Source organism: Poecilia latipinna, unplaced genomic scaffold (assembly GCF_001443285.1).
Source record: "Poecilia latipinna isolate Pla-1442-1.1 unplaced genomic scaffold, P_latipinna-1.0 Scaffold669, whole genome shotgun sequence".
Lineage (NCBI taxonomy): Eukaryota > Metazoa > Chordata > Actinopteri > Cyprinodontiformes > Poeciliidae > Poecilia > Poecilia latipinna.
The window spans coordinates 132,810-148,630 of record NW_015113285.1 but is presented as its reverse complement, the minus strand read 5'-3'; the positions used below and the strand labels follow the sequence as shown (position 1 = coordinate 148,630).

Genomic DNA, 15,821 nt, shown 5'->3' with positions numbered 1-15,821 from the left:
TGCTATCTGCTTCTGTTGCTTGGATTAAGTGAATTCTGACTGACATTTCCTACTTTGAAGCACAAATGGAACGGACCACTACTATTTCCGACAGTCCGTGAAGGCAGCCGCTCAAGAGGAAGGATTCCTGTTAACGTCTCTGCTCATGTAAAGCGATCTGAATGCTTCAGCTTCGTCAACATGGTCTTGAATGTTTATTCAGGCCGTTTCCAGTTTGATCCCCACCACGTAGCTTCCTCGCAGGCGTGCTAACACATTCCTAATGGAGTCTTTTAACGAGCCCAGCTAGCCTCGCTGCGGACATTGTTTTCGTCGTAGCCACAATCGGCTAACCAGTCGTTGTGTTAGCGAACATGGCGATTGTGTCTGGCTCCTGTGCCAGGGTGAACGGCTCCAGAAACGGGCCTTCGGTGTCGGCCACGACAGCCTCTGGCTCCGTGGGGCAGTCTCAGCCCATGATAGCGGTCTGGGAGTGGCAGGACGACCTGGGCTACTGGCGGCCTTATAGCGGCCAGGTTAGCGCCTACATCGAGCGGTGTCTGTCACCGCGCGGCCACCGGGGAGGCGGAGGAGCCGGCGCTACAAGCATCTGCCTCGGACAGTCGGACCCTAGCCTGTCGCCCTACCTCATAGACATACCGAGCCTGAAGCAGTTCCGACAGGACACAGGTGAACTAATTCAACGCGTTTGGACCTCTGTAGGCCGTTTATGTGTTTATTTATAACGGTGTCTCATATATCTAACAGGCCTGGATGATTTAGCTTCTTTAAACGAGCTTCCTAAACAAATTCACAGTCTTGTCTTAATTCAGTTAAAAATACTTTTTTTTTCATCCCAAAGGGAATTTAAATGTTTTAAATCTTATTATCCACATTTTTCAAAGAGTTGTTGTAGATCCTGGTTGCTGTATCTCCTGTAGCAGTCTGTATTACAGCAATTTTGAAGAAGCAACTGACTGAAGATACGTTGTTTAATAACGGTCACATAAAGAGGATGTTCAAGGTTGTGCATAATTGACTTAATTTTATAGGACTGTAACAAGATATTTAAACAATATGAGTGCTGCAAGTTCTTCAGATGCTGAAAGAGGCAAAAGATATCGCTATAGCAACAGATGGCTGGATGTCTAGGGTTACATTGAGCTATCTTAATCCCAATGCATGTTTTGACATAATGTTGTACTGCAGAGCAAGCATAGTTGAAGTGCTGACTAAGGTCTGAAGAGATGCAAAGAAATGTTGGCAAACATGAATAAAAATGGAGGATAAAGGACTTTTTGTAGCATACATTTGTTTTCTTGAAAGTAATAATATCTCCAGATGTTCAAGTGTTTTCCCCAGAACAGAATCAGGCTTTTTTATCTGATGGCATCGATGTTTCAGAGGCTCACTGTTTTAAATTATCATTTAATAATTGATCTATTAACTACAAACAGTCACAATGCTGAGTTTTTGTTAATCTGCATGTTGTTATTGTTGCAAAGGTGACTAAATGAATACTAAAAGCTTTCATAAGCAGTAATATGTGGTGAAAATATGAACAACAGTGCTGCAGAAAAGATTAAAATACAATATAACACAAGTAGGAACATCAGAATTTATATTCAGTTAAAAAAAATGCAATGGTAGAAGCTTGGGATTTAATTTTAATGTTCGAAGAGCATGTATGGAAAAAATATAAATGAGAATTTTTAAAATGGCCTGTAGTGATCTAGATGAAAAGTGACGATGAACCAAGAAAGTTCACGTTAAACAAAAGAGATATTTACCTAGCTTTGTAATTCAAATGTAAAATGTAACTCTTAACATATGTAAATGTTTATTCAAATCAAAATGCTCCATAAAATGAAGGACGTTACTGACCACAGTGAGCAGACTGTCATACAGAAGAGTTTTCTGTCAACAGCCAGACTGAGATCTGAAAAGTAAATGAACTGGATTTCCAGCTGGTCCATGAGTTTTAAATTAGTTTTTGTTTTAAAACTTCTTCTACCTGAGGTTTCCTAGGTGTGATGAAAATTAGCTCTCAGGCTTTCTGAAAGCTTTTGTATTTCACATGATTGAAACGCACCTTGAACATGGATGGAGTTTATATCTGAGTCACAGCTGAAGCAAATTAAGACTCTTTAGGACGTTCCCAATGACTTTATGCTGACGTTTTGGGTAATAAAATTAACTAACAATTATTTTTACTATTCTGGCCAATATTCACATAAAAAATTGGCACATTCTCCAAGTTTGATATTTAACTACTTAAGCTTATACAATATTATACAATATTAGAAAAATGAAAATAAACAATTCAGTTCCTTTTTAAATCACAAAATGATCATTACATATTTAGTTAATGCTTGATCAGACGCTGCAGCTAAATAATATTTTAACATCAACATGTGAAAAGCTCACACATTTCTGCTTAATCTATTAATAGCAGGCATATTGATCTATTGACGATTAATTGATTGATAAGTGGATGGCAAAAGGTGCTTAATAGATTTTTCAGCAAAATGTGAGCCAGCTCAAATTAAAAGTATTCCACTCTTCAACCTAAATGAAGGTTAAACTTGAAGAGTTGCCACTTGATTTGGGTTTAGTTAGTTTAGCACTAACTAAACCAGAATTGGTTTTGGTTTAGTTAGTGCTGTGAGGATGATGGTCTCTCAGCAAATTGGATGTTCTAGAGTCTGTATGCGCAAGTTAATGATTATTCAGTTATTAAATTAGTTGACCATTATTACAATAATCGATTAATTCTATTAATCCTAATAATCGTGATTATTCCAATAATTGACTAATCATTAATCCAATTAATCATTTCAGCCTTACTGCTAAGACATTATTAAATTAGCAGCATATTAATGAGGTTTATTCAAAGTGTATTAAAAATTGAACACTAAAGCATGAAATAATCCAGAAATTAATGCAAAATATAGATTTAAACTCTTCACATGGAAGGAAAAATAAAAAAAAATCAACTGAGTAGATATTTAGTATGAGTAGGAGTTTCAGATGCTGAATGTTTTTGGTGTTTTGCTGAAATCCTTCCTGTGTAATTTCAGGAAAGACGCGCTCCGTGCGCCGGTCCCTGTTCGCCCAGTCCTCCGGCCTCGGCAGCGGCGTCTACTGGGAATGGGCCAACGACGAAGGCAGCTGGACTCCGTACGAGACCCGGACTTCCATCCTGTTGGAGCACAGCTACCAGGCGCGCCAGGGCACGGCCGACCTCGGCCCCCACGGATACAACTACATCGTGGACCTCACGTCTCTGGCCCAGGTCAATAAATCAACGGGCTTCAGGCGGCAGGTGCGGCGGCAGTGCAACCTGCCCTACCCACTGGCCTCCTCCGGGCCCCCGCCCCCCACCTGTTCCTGCCAGCAGTGTCTGAGCCACAGCAGCACAGGACCAATGCCCAGCCGCTCGCGACATTCCTTCTCCTCCAGTAGCCTGAACCGGCCCGTCCTCCAGGGGACGGGGAGGGTCGCTGCTGCTCACCCCGCTTCCGTCTACTCGCCCTACCCCAGGAGACCCCTCTCTGTGGGGGGGATGTCCTGGGGAAGCCCCTGGCCGCCGCCGCCGCCCTCTGCTGGTCAGATGTCTGCGCCTCATCTGAGCGGCTCTCCAAGTGCTAACGGGTTAAGGTTGGTGTCTGCCGTTTGCTCTGGGGGTGAATCACTTGCAGCAGGGTGGGGGGTTAAGAGTCATTTTCATTTTGGGCCACATCAAGGTCAGGAATGATTAGTGCCATGCTAAGAAAAAACATGACTGGATTAAAGTCATACTGTTAGAAGAATAAAGTTGTTATTTTCTGACTTTATTCTGGTAATATGACAGCTTTATTTTGGTAACTTTATTCGTGAAATGTAGACTTTATTCTTGTATGACTTTATTCTCATACATCTTCCCGTAGTAGTGACTTTATTCTTGTAATGCTTCTTTATTCTAATATTTTTTTGACTTAATTCTGGTAGGATTCTGTCTAATACTGTGACTTCACTCATCATTTTGTGACTTTATTCTTGTAATTTTGACTTTATTTCTTCTTATCATGGCTATAACACTCTGTCGTTACAAAGTGCTCCTCAAAGTGAACTAATATTAAACATCTTCTCATCAGTCCTTTCAGGATTTCATCATTGTTTTTTTGTTTTTTTTGTTTTTTTTTCGCAATCAAAACCATAAATTTCTTGAATTGGAAGGAAACTGGAGGGGCTGAAAAAGGCAGCAAACATAAAAACTGCTTCAATTTGATTGATAAAATAATATGTAGCAAACTGTTATCGTGAAGATTCTATTCATGACGTCCCCTAATCCCAGCCTCGTTCCTTCCCGTCTCTCTTCGCTGACCCGTCCCGTCCCGTCCCGTCCCGTCCCGTCCCGTCAGACAGGAATGCTTTAGCAATGTTTGGTTCTGACTCAGTTCCTTTTGTTCCTAAATTTGAAGAGAGCAGCTTCCGAAAGACAAACGGCAAACCTAATGACTGTAATGAATACGCAGTTCACTGGCACTTCATTTGGGGTCTAATTTTCTTCAAAACAGAGTTTAATTTGGTCTCTTCTCAACCACAGGTTATTAATAATTGTGCAGTAAAAAACTGTGGAGCTAATCCACCAGTTAATTTCTGCAGCTGTTCCCATATCAACAGATGTGCATAGTTGACTTTTATGGTGATTTGTAAAATAAATATTCAAACCCCTTAAACTGTTTTTGACATTTTGTCACACTGCAGCTGCAGATGTCGTATTTTATGTAATAATCAACACAAATTAGTGAATAAATTTAAAATGGAGTGAAAACGATACATGATTTTCAAAATTCTAAATCTAATCAGTGTGTCAGGCATTCAGTTACAAAATTGACAATAACTGATAAATAACTGAATGGCTTGATTATTGTGCAAAATATTGCATCCAAAATATTTAGTCAGCTACATGAATTAATTTCTTTATTAATTGGACATGACCAATATTATTTAATTTTTATTTAAGTTTTTTTCTTATCACATTTTTAATGTAATTTTTCAATTTGTTCAATTTTGCTTTACTGTCATTTTTTCATAATCTATATTTTTTATGTTAAAAGTGAGAAGATATAAAAAGAATAAAAAAAGATTGGCAATAAAGTGAAAATTAAATAATTTTGATTGTTAANTTNATACAATTAAAATGATAAATATTAACTTGTCTCAGTGTGTAATTAAATAAATTGGGAAAGTGATGTTTTTTTTGGATGCAGTATTTATTTATTTCCACATTTATTGCCAATGTTGGCAGGATCAGTCCTCCGTAGATTCGTGAGAACCTCAAAAATTTTTTATCACACTTAAATGTTAACATTTAAGAGCTCCGTTCTGCTCCTTTTTTACCTTTAATCTGAATTGGGTTGTAATCGGGTTTGTTTCCTGCATGTCCATCAACACATCGACTGTCGAGTCATCCAGCCAAACCTGGAGTAATCAGGCCCAGCAGTCAGGATGTAGGACCCATCACAGGGTTTCTGTTTTGATGTCACAGCAGCATTTTCTGCCGATATTGAGACTGTGACGTGTGTTGAAAACTAAAATAGTTGCCAGTCTTTGTTTTGCACTTCCTCTGAGTTTCCTGGTGTGTGTTTTTACTGATTGAGTGTCTCTGTGTGTGTTTCCCGGCCTGCAGTGTTCCTTCCATCTCTGTGCAGCTGAACGGCTCCACCAGCGTGAGCTCTGCCCTGGCAGGTAACAACCGGGTCACTAATCATCCATCCTCACAGTTTCCTCCGCACCACATTTTCCGGCTGGATGCAGGTTTCAGGCCGCAGGTCGTCGCCAAGTTCGGTGCTGCCACACTGCATTTGTCTTTGCCTGTTTGGGACCAAAATCTGCAAAGGAACAAGAAGTGCAGAGTCCAACGTTTAAGAATTTAAAGATGTTAAAATGCTAAGAGAGAGAGTGCATGGAAACATTTCCTCATGTGTGAAAATCTACATAACATATTCTGTCCTTCTAAGCTCATTTATTTAAAATCTCATTTTTTTTCAAATAGAAAAGTTAGAGGTCCTTGACCGCTGAAGGGTTTGCATGTGTTATTTCTTTTTAACCACATTAAAAGATTTTACTTTTATAATCTCTGCCAGCTATCCTTTAGCATGCAGATGAGCCGGTTTCCGTAAAACCAGTTCCTCCGTTGCTCCAGTTCTATTTCAGGATAGTTTTCCTAGCATGTTGAAACCAAATACCAACAAAAATGTTGTGAACGACCGACATGTTTGAATCTTCACTTTCGATCTGCCTTATCCAAGTATATAATGCTTTATTTAAACAAATAAACTAGTCAGATTTATTGGAGGAAAAGGATTTGTACATTATTCTCAAATCAAAAACTTAAAAAGGTTCTAAAGTTTGCCTCAATAAAAGTAACTGAAAATCAGTTGGAAAAAAAATAATAAAAAATTACAATTTAGTCGATTTTGAACAATATCAGGATTTTTCAGTGTCTTTGAAAATGCTTTCTATATTTAACAAAGGCTGCAGCACAGTTTGTTTTAGAGTAAAAGTCACTTGTTCTTACAAGAGAAGGCACAAAACGTGGTGGTTTGAAGTCAAATAATTTCTTTTCTGTTGTAAGAATCCATTACTTTGTAATAGTTTTGTCCTAATTAAAAATATAAAGTTTCCATCAAACTCCTGTGCGGCGCAGCCAAATTTGTATCATTCAGGAACTGAAGTCAGAAGCCGTACACAATCCGTCCAGGCCAAAAAAAAAAGCAAAAAAAAACCTTAAAAACATTTCAACATGAATGAATTGTTGGTTTAGCACTGGACAATGAGACAAAACGACAAGGAGGCTTTTCTCAAGCAAATATGTGCTGCACATAATTACCAGAATAGAAATCTTTATTAATGCACTAAATTCACAAATTTCACATTTTCACACATAAGGCACGTTAAGTGAAACAAAACTCCACGATGCTCCTGACTACGGGAACCGTAACGTAACTAAAACATTTTGACAGAGCGCTGGTAACCAATTCACTAGAGGGGGATGGTTTTACTCCAGAATGATATATAAGATGCTCCAGATTCTAAGTTGTTTTTTGATCAAATGAAAGACTTTTAAGTGCGCTTTATAGTCCAGAAAATACGGTATTCTGAGCTGCTATCATCCTGTCATGGCTGTACATCCTTTACCCCCATAAAGTCTTCCAGCATCTCTTCATATACAACAGTCTTCTTCCATTTCCACTAATGAATAACTGGACAGTAGAGTCGTTTTAGAGCTGAGCTGAGGCACAGTGACATCATCAACAAGGGACGGTAACTCCGCCCCCAATTCAGCATTTATGACCAAAGGCATTTGAAACAAGTGAAGTTTTGGGCCGGAGAAGTGATTCCCTAAAATGTTTTAGGGAAGTGTTTCACTAAGTGATATTCATGCAACATCAATATTTTGAGATTTGATTTCAGTTCTGCTTTAAATAAAACAGGGAGAGATTTTTGCTATTGAACCAAAGCGTCTCCATGTTGGGCCTCGTTGTTTTATGCATGTTCAGAGCTAGTCTGACATTGAAATCTGCTTTGCTGGACAAACCTTACAAATCTGCTCAAAGTTGTATTTTGGAATGTTCTCCCTGCTGTTTTTTTTTTTTTTTTGTTCCAAGCACTCAATTTTCATAAAGTATACGAGATATTTCAATTCTTAATAAGACTCACTGAGGCTCAGCTTGAGCAGAAAATATTCATAATTTAATGCATATTCATGCTGCTCGGCTCCCCAACGTCAGCACAATTCAAAATCATATCAAGCCATCGTGTTTAAATTAGAAATGGTTTGGTCAAAATCTTACATTTAGTCCGGCCATGTGGCTCTGAGGCCGAGCTTCAAACCTCACTTTGAAACTTTTTTAATCAGCGATGTTTGAGTAAAAATTGAGGAATTTAATTGAAATGAACTGATGCATTCAGCAGAGAGAAAAAGAAAACAGTTCTGCATAATTAAACATGGTAACGTTAGATAGGGCTGTCATTAAATGTTAGATAAAGTATTTTCTGTCACTTTGTTTTCTCCTGCTGCGCACCTTTTTAATTTAAAAGCCAGGTGCCGAGCTGACTGGATCAGTCCAATCAGAGGCCGCTGGACCAGAACCTCATTAGGCGGGAGCACCCAACTGAGACTTTGAGTAAATGATTTCAAATGGAAGGTCACCGGCGCAGCATCTTCTCCTAATGCAGTTCTACTGCTCATCAGACTGAAATGAACAGCAATGATAACCAAACTGCATTTGGCGCACGCAGAACAAATACTGGTGGCTCCAAAACGTAAATATAAAAAAAAATCATATGCATGTTTCAACATCTGCAGCTGCAGAAATCCTATTAGTTTTGGAGATTTATTTTTGTGTCATTATGTGGAGCTAAACGTTGAAGGTGTTCAGCTGATGCGGATATGCATGGTGTAGTAACCCTGACACATTTCTGAAACAGGTAGCGTCTGCTAGCTTGAGCCACAGTAGGTTATGCGTTGGTCGGGGGGACATGAATTTTCTTACTTCTTAAAGGTGTCATGTTATGCTTCTTTGAACATTTTAAAATAGGTACAAACATGTTTGTTTCATTTTTTTGCACAAAATCATTCTTAGATAATGGGATTTTAGTCTCTTCTGTTCTGCCTAATTTCAAGCCAAGCTGTTTTAGGGCGTCTTCTCACTTTAAATCCAAATAAGCAGCAGCTGGCCACTTGCATGTGAAAATTGCTGCAAACGGATGCTCAATTATACAACTGTGCATCTTTGAAAAGCATTAGTAGAGCCTCCTGCACACCAGTTAATAATGCAGCAAGTGGTTTCTGGATTGTAAGTCAACAGCACACTCTACAATGGCTGCTTTTCCAGCAGCCATTGGGTTGCTCAGCTTGGGTTGCTTGGTAATGCTAGGTTTTGCTGTGAGGGACGGCGCCTGTTGATTTGTGACGTTACATTCTGGAGGTTTTTCAGACACCAAAAAAAACATCAACAAAAAAACTCATTGCTCCCCAAAAAAACCAAAAAACCACCCAGCTGGTTTTTAAGTGCTTAGTGTGTTTATTGAAGTGGTAGAGAAGAAAATGTACAGAAAAAAAAAACCCATCCAAATTGTAAGCTTTGTTTAATAGCTCCCCCTGTAGGTTTTATTTATTTATTTAGTGTTTCACTACATCAATGTGTTACTTCATCCGTGGCTATTTCACATTTCCTGTTGGCAATATGGAGTACAAACAATATCTCAGATTTTTGTCATACCAGATTGGATTTTCATTGAATTTTTCTTTTTACTTTCTTTTCTCAACAAGAAAAAAAATGACAAAATATTTTTCAGAAAGTGGCTTTTATTTTAGCCATCCCTTCCGTGAGTTGTACAGCAGAGTGTTAGAGTTGGCCTTCAAGAATTTTTGGTCGAATTGAACGCATGCAGGAAAACATCAACTCTTTATTTGTTTGAAGTTAATGAGAGGCAGTAAAATCCTGAGAATCGAATCCCTTAGAAAGATTCAGCAAATAAAAAAAAAACATCTTTATCTAACTTTCTGACAAATCAAGCTAGAAAATCAAAAATAACTTCAACACAAGCAGCTCCACGGTTTAGAAAATTGCTTGCTTGATGTCACATTTCATCTTGTAAACATGCAGTTTTCTGTTTCGATTCATTCCTGGAGCTCGTTTGGATCGTTGTCATTAAATCTCAATAAGAGCTGCTTAGCAGACAGGAAAACTACATCTGCACCGACTAAGGGTGAAGTTAAAACTCCTGACAGCAAGTCGTTGAATTGGAGTTTAAATACATGTGGGATGGAAACGGCAGTAAAAACAAACCACATCAGACTGTTTGGTTGCCATTAAAAACCACAACAATAAAAACCTCATTAGATATTAACATATCTGAAGAAATTAGTTTACTTTTAAGTAAAACTTTTTAAGTTAGTCTTTTTATTTTTTGCAGACAGCAAAGTAATACAGTTCAGGCTCAGATGCAGTTTATCTTTATCACCCTGTCCTGCAGCCTCATTGAGTATTTTATTATCATTTTTTTTAGAACAAACATTAAATTTGATAGTTCCTTTTTAGATTCTGGAGCCGCATTTTTACGATCTGGAATCAGTTTGAATGCATCTTAAGGTGCGATGCGTTCACTGTGGTGGGTTTTATCACCTTCGGGACTCCTGACTTGTTGGATGGCATCAACAAACTGCGTTATATTTCTTTGCTGTCCTCTGGGGACAATGTAAAGTTTTCGTCCATCTCCTTGGCGACGCGTCCAGAACGCTGTCTCGTTATCCCTTAGAGTTTGGCCACTGAAACCTGCGACTCCTGTTCAGACCTTGTGATTTTTTGTCCGTGAGTGAGAGTCGCAGTGGCCGCTGTCGCTGCCGCTGCTGCATCACTCATTCTTTCGATTTGTTCCTTTCTGCTCCTGCACCCCCTCACTCGCTCCCGACTCATCCCGACCCATTCCCACCCCACCCCCACCTCACCCTCGCTCCAGGCATGGCCTCCATTTTGATGTCAGCGGTGGGACTCGGCGTGCACTTCACCTCCGCCCCCCTCCCTCAGCAGCAGCAGCAGCAGCCCCTGCAGCAGCAGCATCAGCAGCAACAACCTGCTCCTTTTGCTCTTCCTCCTCCTCCTCCTCTCCTCCCCACAGCCAGCAGGCCCCACAGCAGCAGCAGCAGCAGTTCAGTTAGGAGAGCAAAGAGGCAGCACAGGAGAGGTAGCTACCTCGCTATGAGCCAAAATCCACCTCTTCATCTCCATCGTCATCCTCCACCGGCTTGAGGAGCATTTCATCCTCCACATAGGATTTTTGTTTTCACGTGTCCCGCACTAATCCCGCTCTGTTTGCTCTGTCATCTCATCGTGACGTTCACATCAGTGTCGCTGCTTTAAAACATTTGCTTTCACCTGTGGATATCTCAGTGTGACGTGTGGAAAATGCCAGGTTTGGTAAAAGTGTTTTCTCAATATCAGGAACTAAACAGCAACAGCAACTAGGGCTGAAGCGATTAATTGATTATTGGAATAATTGTCAATTAATTTAGTAATCGATTGTTGGCTCTTAAAAGTAGCTATTTGCTGAAGAAAACTATAGTCAGGACAATAATGAGGCCACAACTGATTAATTGAATTAAATTGTGATTAATCGGTTATTGAAATAATCGTCAACTAATTTAGTCGTTGACTAATCAGTAACTGGAGTATAAAGACTCAGGAAAGGATATTTTGCAGTAATTGAGCAAAAACTGTAAAAAATATTTTCATTTTGCATTTCAGATAAAAAAAACTTAAAAAAAAAAAAAAAAACTTTAACGGGAACTCCTTAAGTGGCATGGCTTTTCATATGTTGAGTGAAGTATATTTTTAGCCACAGATTCATTCTATGCTACAAATAATCAAGAGTACAATATGACTGCATTTAGCAAAAAAAGTACTTAAAAAAAAGGCTCACCAGGATGCTGAATGTGACTACTGTTTTCATGCGATTAATCTCTCAATATTCAGAATAATTGATTAATCGATTACTAAAATAATCATTGCTGTTTTACTTTACCTCCAGAATCAGTCAGGTTGTTAAAGTCCTGCTTTCCTTTATCTTTAAAACACGACGCCTTTTAAAAGTATTCAAACCGCTTGAATTTGTTCCCTTTGTAGCCCAAAGCTTTACTGTCGTTTTATCAAGAACTTGTTGATCAATCAACACGTTGGATTGGAAACCGCTACAGATGCATCAGCAGGGCCGGACTTACAAGGATCTGGGCCCCTGGGCTGGAGCCCACTGCAGAAACATTCTTCTACTAATGCAAACTAGAAAACATTAGTGGGCAGTAATGAATTGATTCATGGTCGGTTTAATGCGTCCCCTGAGCAACAGCTTCATGTTGTTCCTCTGTAGATTTGTAATTGAATTCATGTTTGTGTTGATGATTTGGGTTTTTGGACATTTTTGTGTCTGGTTTTGGATGCTCTGCAGATGGAAGAATTTTTGCACTCTGGACAGTTGTGATGTGGAACCGGTTTTCCTGCTAGAAAACCAGTTGCTCCAGAACACCTGAGAGGGAAAAGGATTAGGGTCAAACTGTGTTCATGTATTAGAACGGCCCAGTCAAAGGCAGGACGTTAATCCTGTAAATAATCTGTGGCAAGACTTTAAAGTTCACACATCAAATTGAACTTATCTTGAGTTGAATTTCAACCTCTAGATGAGCCATACCACTAATAGAGATGGGGTCATATTACAGATGCATGCCGCACTTCTCAGATTTGTATTTGTTTCTAAAGTAAAAAAAAAAAAACACCTTTATTCCCAATTATACACAAATTCTATTTGTCACATAAAATCCATTCAATGAAAAATGTGAACAGCTTTTAGTGATGCAATAAGTTTTACACTGTAGCTGTCCAGTAAAAAATAAGGAAAAAAAATATTCAATATTGAACATTTTGAAACAAAAAAGAGAAGCGGACAGTAAAAGTTATTAATCCTCCAGACTGGATTGAATAAAATAATTCAGAATTAAATAAAATAAACAACAAAGGAAGAAAAGAAACTTTTAAAAACTGCTGACAGTAAGGCTGAGCTTGTCAGGAAACTGTTACTGTAACAGTTGTGTTGATGCAGCAACACTTAAAACAGCAGATCTGCTGTGAAAAACCTCAGAAATATCAGGAGTTAGTGATGCAACCTCGTCTCCCTCCAGAGGTCGGCGTTAAAGTTTAAAGGAAGGACGAGCTGCAGAGGCTAGTGCTTGCAGTACAGAGATGCTGCACACTAAATAATCTCTTGCTGTGACTCATTTTATTTGTTTAGCTTAATATGGAAAAAATAGTTTTTGTGTCAAGCAGCTGGAGTCTGTAGGAAGGAAAGTTCTTTTGTTTCACATCTGGTTTTTCAAACCAGATTTTTTTTTTTTTTTTTTTCATCCTTGAACTTAAAAAGTTTGCTTTCAAATGAGAAAGCAGAGGAACTCTGCGCCTGTAGGAAGAGATCATAGCTCTCACCAGGGCTGCAGGTGGGGTTGGAGGCGACGCGACAACATGAGGTGGTGAAGGAACAGAACGTGTCGACAAGCTGCCAAAAAAAAAGACATGAAATCGCTGTGCCTGCAGCGATGCCCCGGTAGATTCACCCTCGTTCCGAGGCTCCCTCAAGGTTTTGAAAAAGTTGGAATTTCGGTCTGGAAAAATTAAAATAGCCTGCATGAAATTACAGCTTACCAGATGTTATTTATTAATTTGCGTCTAGTAAACAAGGAGCTTTTATGTTGATATAAAGGTAGAAGACGACCTTTACTTTGGGATTCTTCATGGTTTTTATGCACCAAACATGGAAGCTTTGACATTTCTATTTTTCCCCCTGTTTTTATTGATTTAAAAAAAAATATTTTAAAGTTTTTGTCCTTAATCTCTGATAATCCAGTTCATACTTTTCTGAGTATTACAGCGTTAAACTGATTTAAATTTGTACCGACTACAAACCCCCGTCTTCCCCATGAAACTAGGGATAAACTGATTGGTTAATTGTGCTGATTTAAAATCTGTTCAAGAGCAAAGCAAAATATGCAGTATAATTTATAATGTAATAGGAAAATGTGTTCGAATATTTTTGCTGGATTGGTTATATACAGTACACTTTCCTGATATTTGTCTAAGGAAAATAAGCGAATGCCGTGACAGACAGTGATGGCTGTGATCAATTCATGTCACTATTTCAAGCTACTTTGTATAGTTTCTGATAAATCGTAACGTTTCCAGCCCTGCATGAGCTCAGGCTGCTTCCACTTCAACCAGGAGCGGCTGGACAAGGCAACCATCTGGTCTGATGGTTCAGCATGTAGACGACTGAGAAATATGGAAACCCTGACAGATAATCTATCATCTACGAAGTAGTATCAGGGCCAGACTAAGAAAAAAAAAATTAAAAAGTTCTACGAGAATTTAGCTTAATAGTAATAAAAAGCTTAATAATAGTGACAAAGTCACATTACAAGAATAAAATCGTGACAATACGAGAAAAAAGTTGAAATACGTCAAATAAAGTCGTACGACAAAAGTTTAATACAAGACTAAACTCGTATTACCAAAAAAAGTCGTAATGCAAAGGAGTTGTAATAATTCTGAAAAAGCAGTAATAATGTGAGAAGTTGAGAATAAAGTTGTAATACAATAAAAAGTCTAATAAGAGGAATTTGTAAGAATTATGCTACAAAGTTGAAATTATACGATAATACGCATTACAAAAAAAACTTAATTCAAGAAAAACATGATAATTGTTGTACAAGAAAAAAGCCATATGACAGTCAAGTTACAAGAATAAAGTCGTAATATGAAAATAATGGCACATTGTGAGAATAAAGTTCTAATATAGGAGACACGTTGTATGAAGGTCAGAATAATCGTCATTTTACCAGAAGAAAGTCATTTTAGGGGAAGGAAGATGTAATCTTATAACTCCGACAAAAACTGAATTAAAATGAGCAAAGTTGAGAATCGTGTGACTAAATCCTTTTTTTTACTAAATCTTTTACCACATAAGCAGCAGGACTTTGCAGACGACTGAGTCCATTTTGAAGAAAAACTCACATCAGATCTTTAACTATTATTGAAGCTTCTCTCTTTATACAACTTTTTTTTCTAATGATTTTCTGATTTCATTGTGGTAGCAATACTATTAATACTCGTAATTAACAGCATTTGTTGGTCTGGCCCTAGTACTCTGTCATAATGTTGCTGCACCAGTTTGCAACTAACAAACTTCAGTAAACCCTCCTAACTGACAGTAATGAAGAAAAGATGGAGCTGAGTCAATCTGAGGTGTTTAACCTGGACATTGGGTCTGAAATGTTTTATTAACTGTCATTAATGGCCATTTCCATCTCCACACTCGCCCTGTCCTCACATCGTCTCTCATCGACAGTTTGCATGTAAACGTGAATTTATCACGTCGTCTTCTTGAGGAAAATAATCAGATGTCTGTTCTCCCGTTTCGTCCCGCTGCCAGCGCCAGCCCAGAGGTCAGAAGACGTGATCCAGCGCTACATGGAGGTTGTGGCTGACGCTCCAGAGGAGGTAAAGGTTTCCCACGTTTCCCCGACTCATCAGTATCCTGATTAGAAACAATCAGAGAAGCATTTGACAGACACGGCTGACTAAACGGAAAGTTATTGCCCTGTGTTTGTATCATTAATTAATGTACCGACAGCAGTTTAAATTAGTTTACAACCTGCTCCTGAGGTGTACTTTAAAATGAATTCCTTCTAGATGGAGTGTGTTGGTAAATAATTACATTTATGCAACGAGTCAATATTTCCAGTGTTGATTCTCCGTATTCATAACTTCTGGGCCAAATCCTGACCGAATGGGAGCCGTTCTCATCGTCTTGTTCTTTGGTCTTGTGTTTTTAACTGGCCAGCTGTTATTTTGACCATTAATCATAAAAAAAATCTGTAGCTTTATCATTTAACCACTTACGCCTTTTTATATGATTTTAGAAATACATTAAAGATGTAAATAAACAATTCAGTTCTTTTTAAACAAAAGCATTTTATTGCCTAAAATGTCTTAACAGCATTTCTTTAGTGAACTGCTGATCATTTGTAGCAAACGATGCGTCTGGATCAAAAATTATACTTCAAACATACGAAAAGCTCTTCCAGTTTTCACCACATCAGCGTGGAACTGATCCGGTCATCATTTTTGGATTAACCAATTAATTATTCTTTCTTTAACAGAATTTGGGTGAAGCTCAAACTGCCACTTGAGGAGTTTTGGGTAAAACATATTTACAGACTTTTAACATTTTTATCTTAAATACAAAACATA

At 38.4% G+C, this 15,821-nt stretch overlaps 1 protein-coding gene across 2 annotated transcripts in view; it reads left to right on the top strand.

Moving 5' to 3' along the window:
* Positions 1 to 73: 73 nt before the first annotated feature.
* dtx2 (deltex 2, E3 ubiquitin ligase) overlaps positions 74 to 15,821 on the top strand; it is a 24,620-nt gene continuing 8,872 nt past the window's right edge. The window contains exons 1-5 of one of the 2 annotated variants that reach the window (XM_015044334.1): positions 74 to 669; positions 3,060 to 3,639; positions 5,654 to 5,712; positions 10,492 to 10,716; positions 15,001 to 15,068. In XM_015044334.1, coding sequence (XP_014899820.1) covers positions 354 to 669; positions 3,060 to 3,639; positions 5,654 to 5,712; positions 10,492 to 10,716; positions 15,001 to 15,068 — 1,248 coding nt within the window. In that variant the 5' untranslated portion in view covers positions 74 to 353. The remainder of the gene's footprint in view (positions 670 to 3,059; positions 3,640 to 5,653; positions 5,713 to 10,491; positions 10,717 to 15,000; positions 15,069 to 15,821) is intronic. The other variant, XM_015044335.1, reaches the window with a different exon arrangement.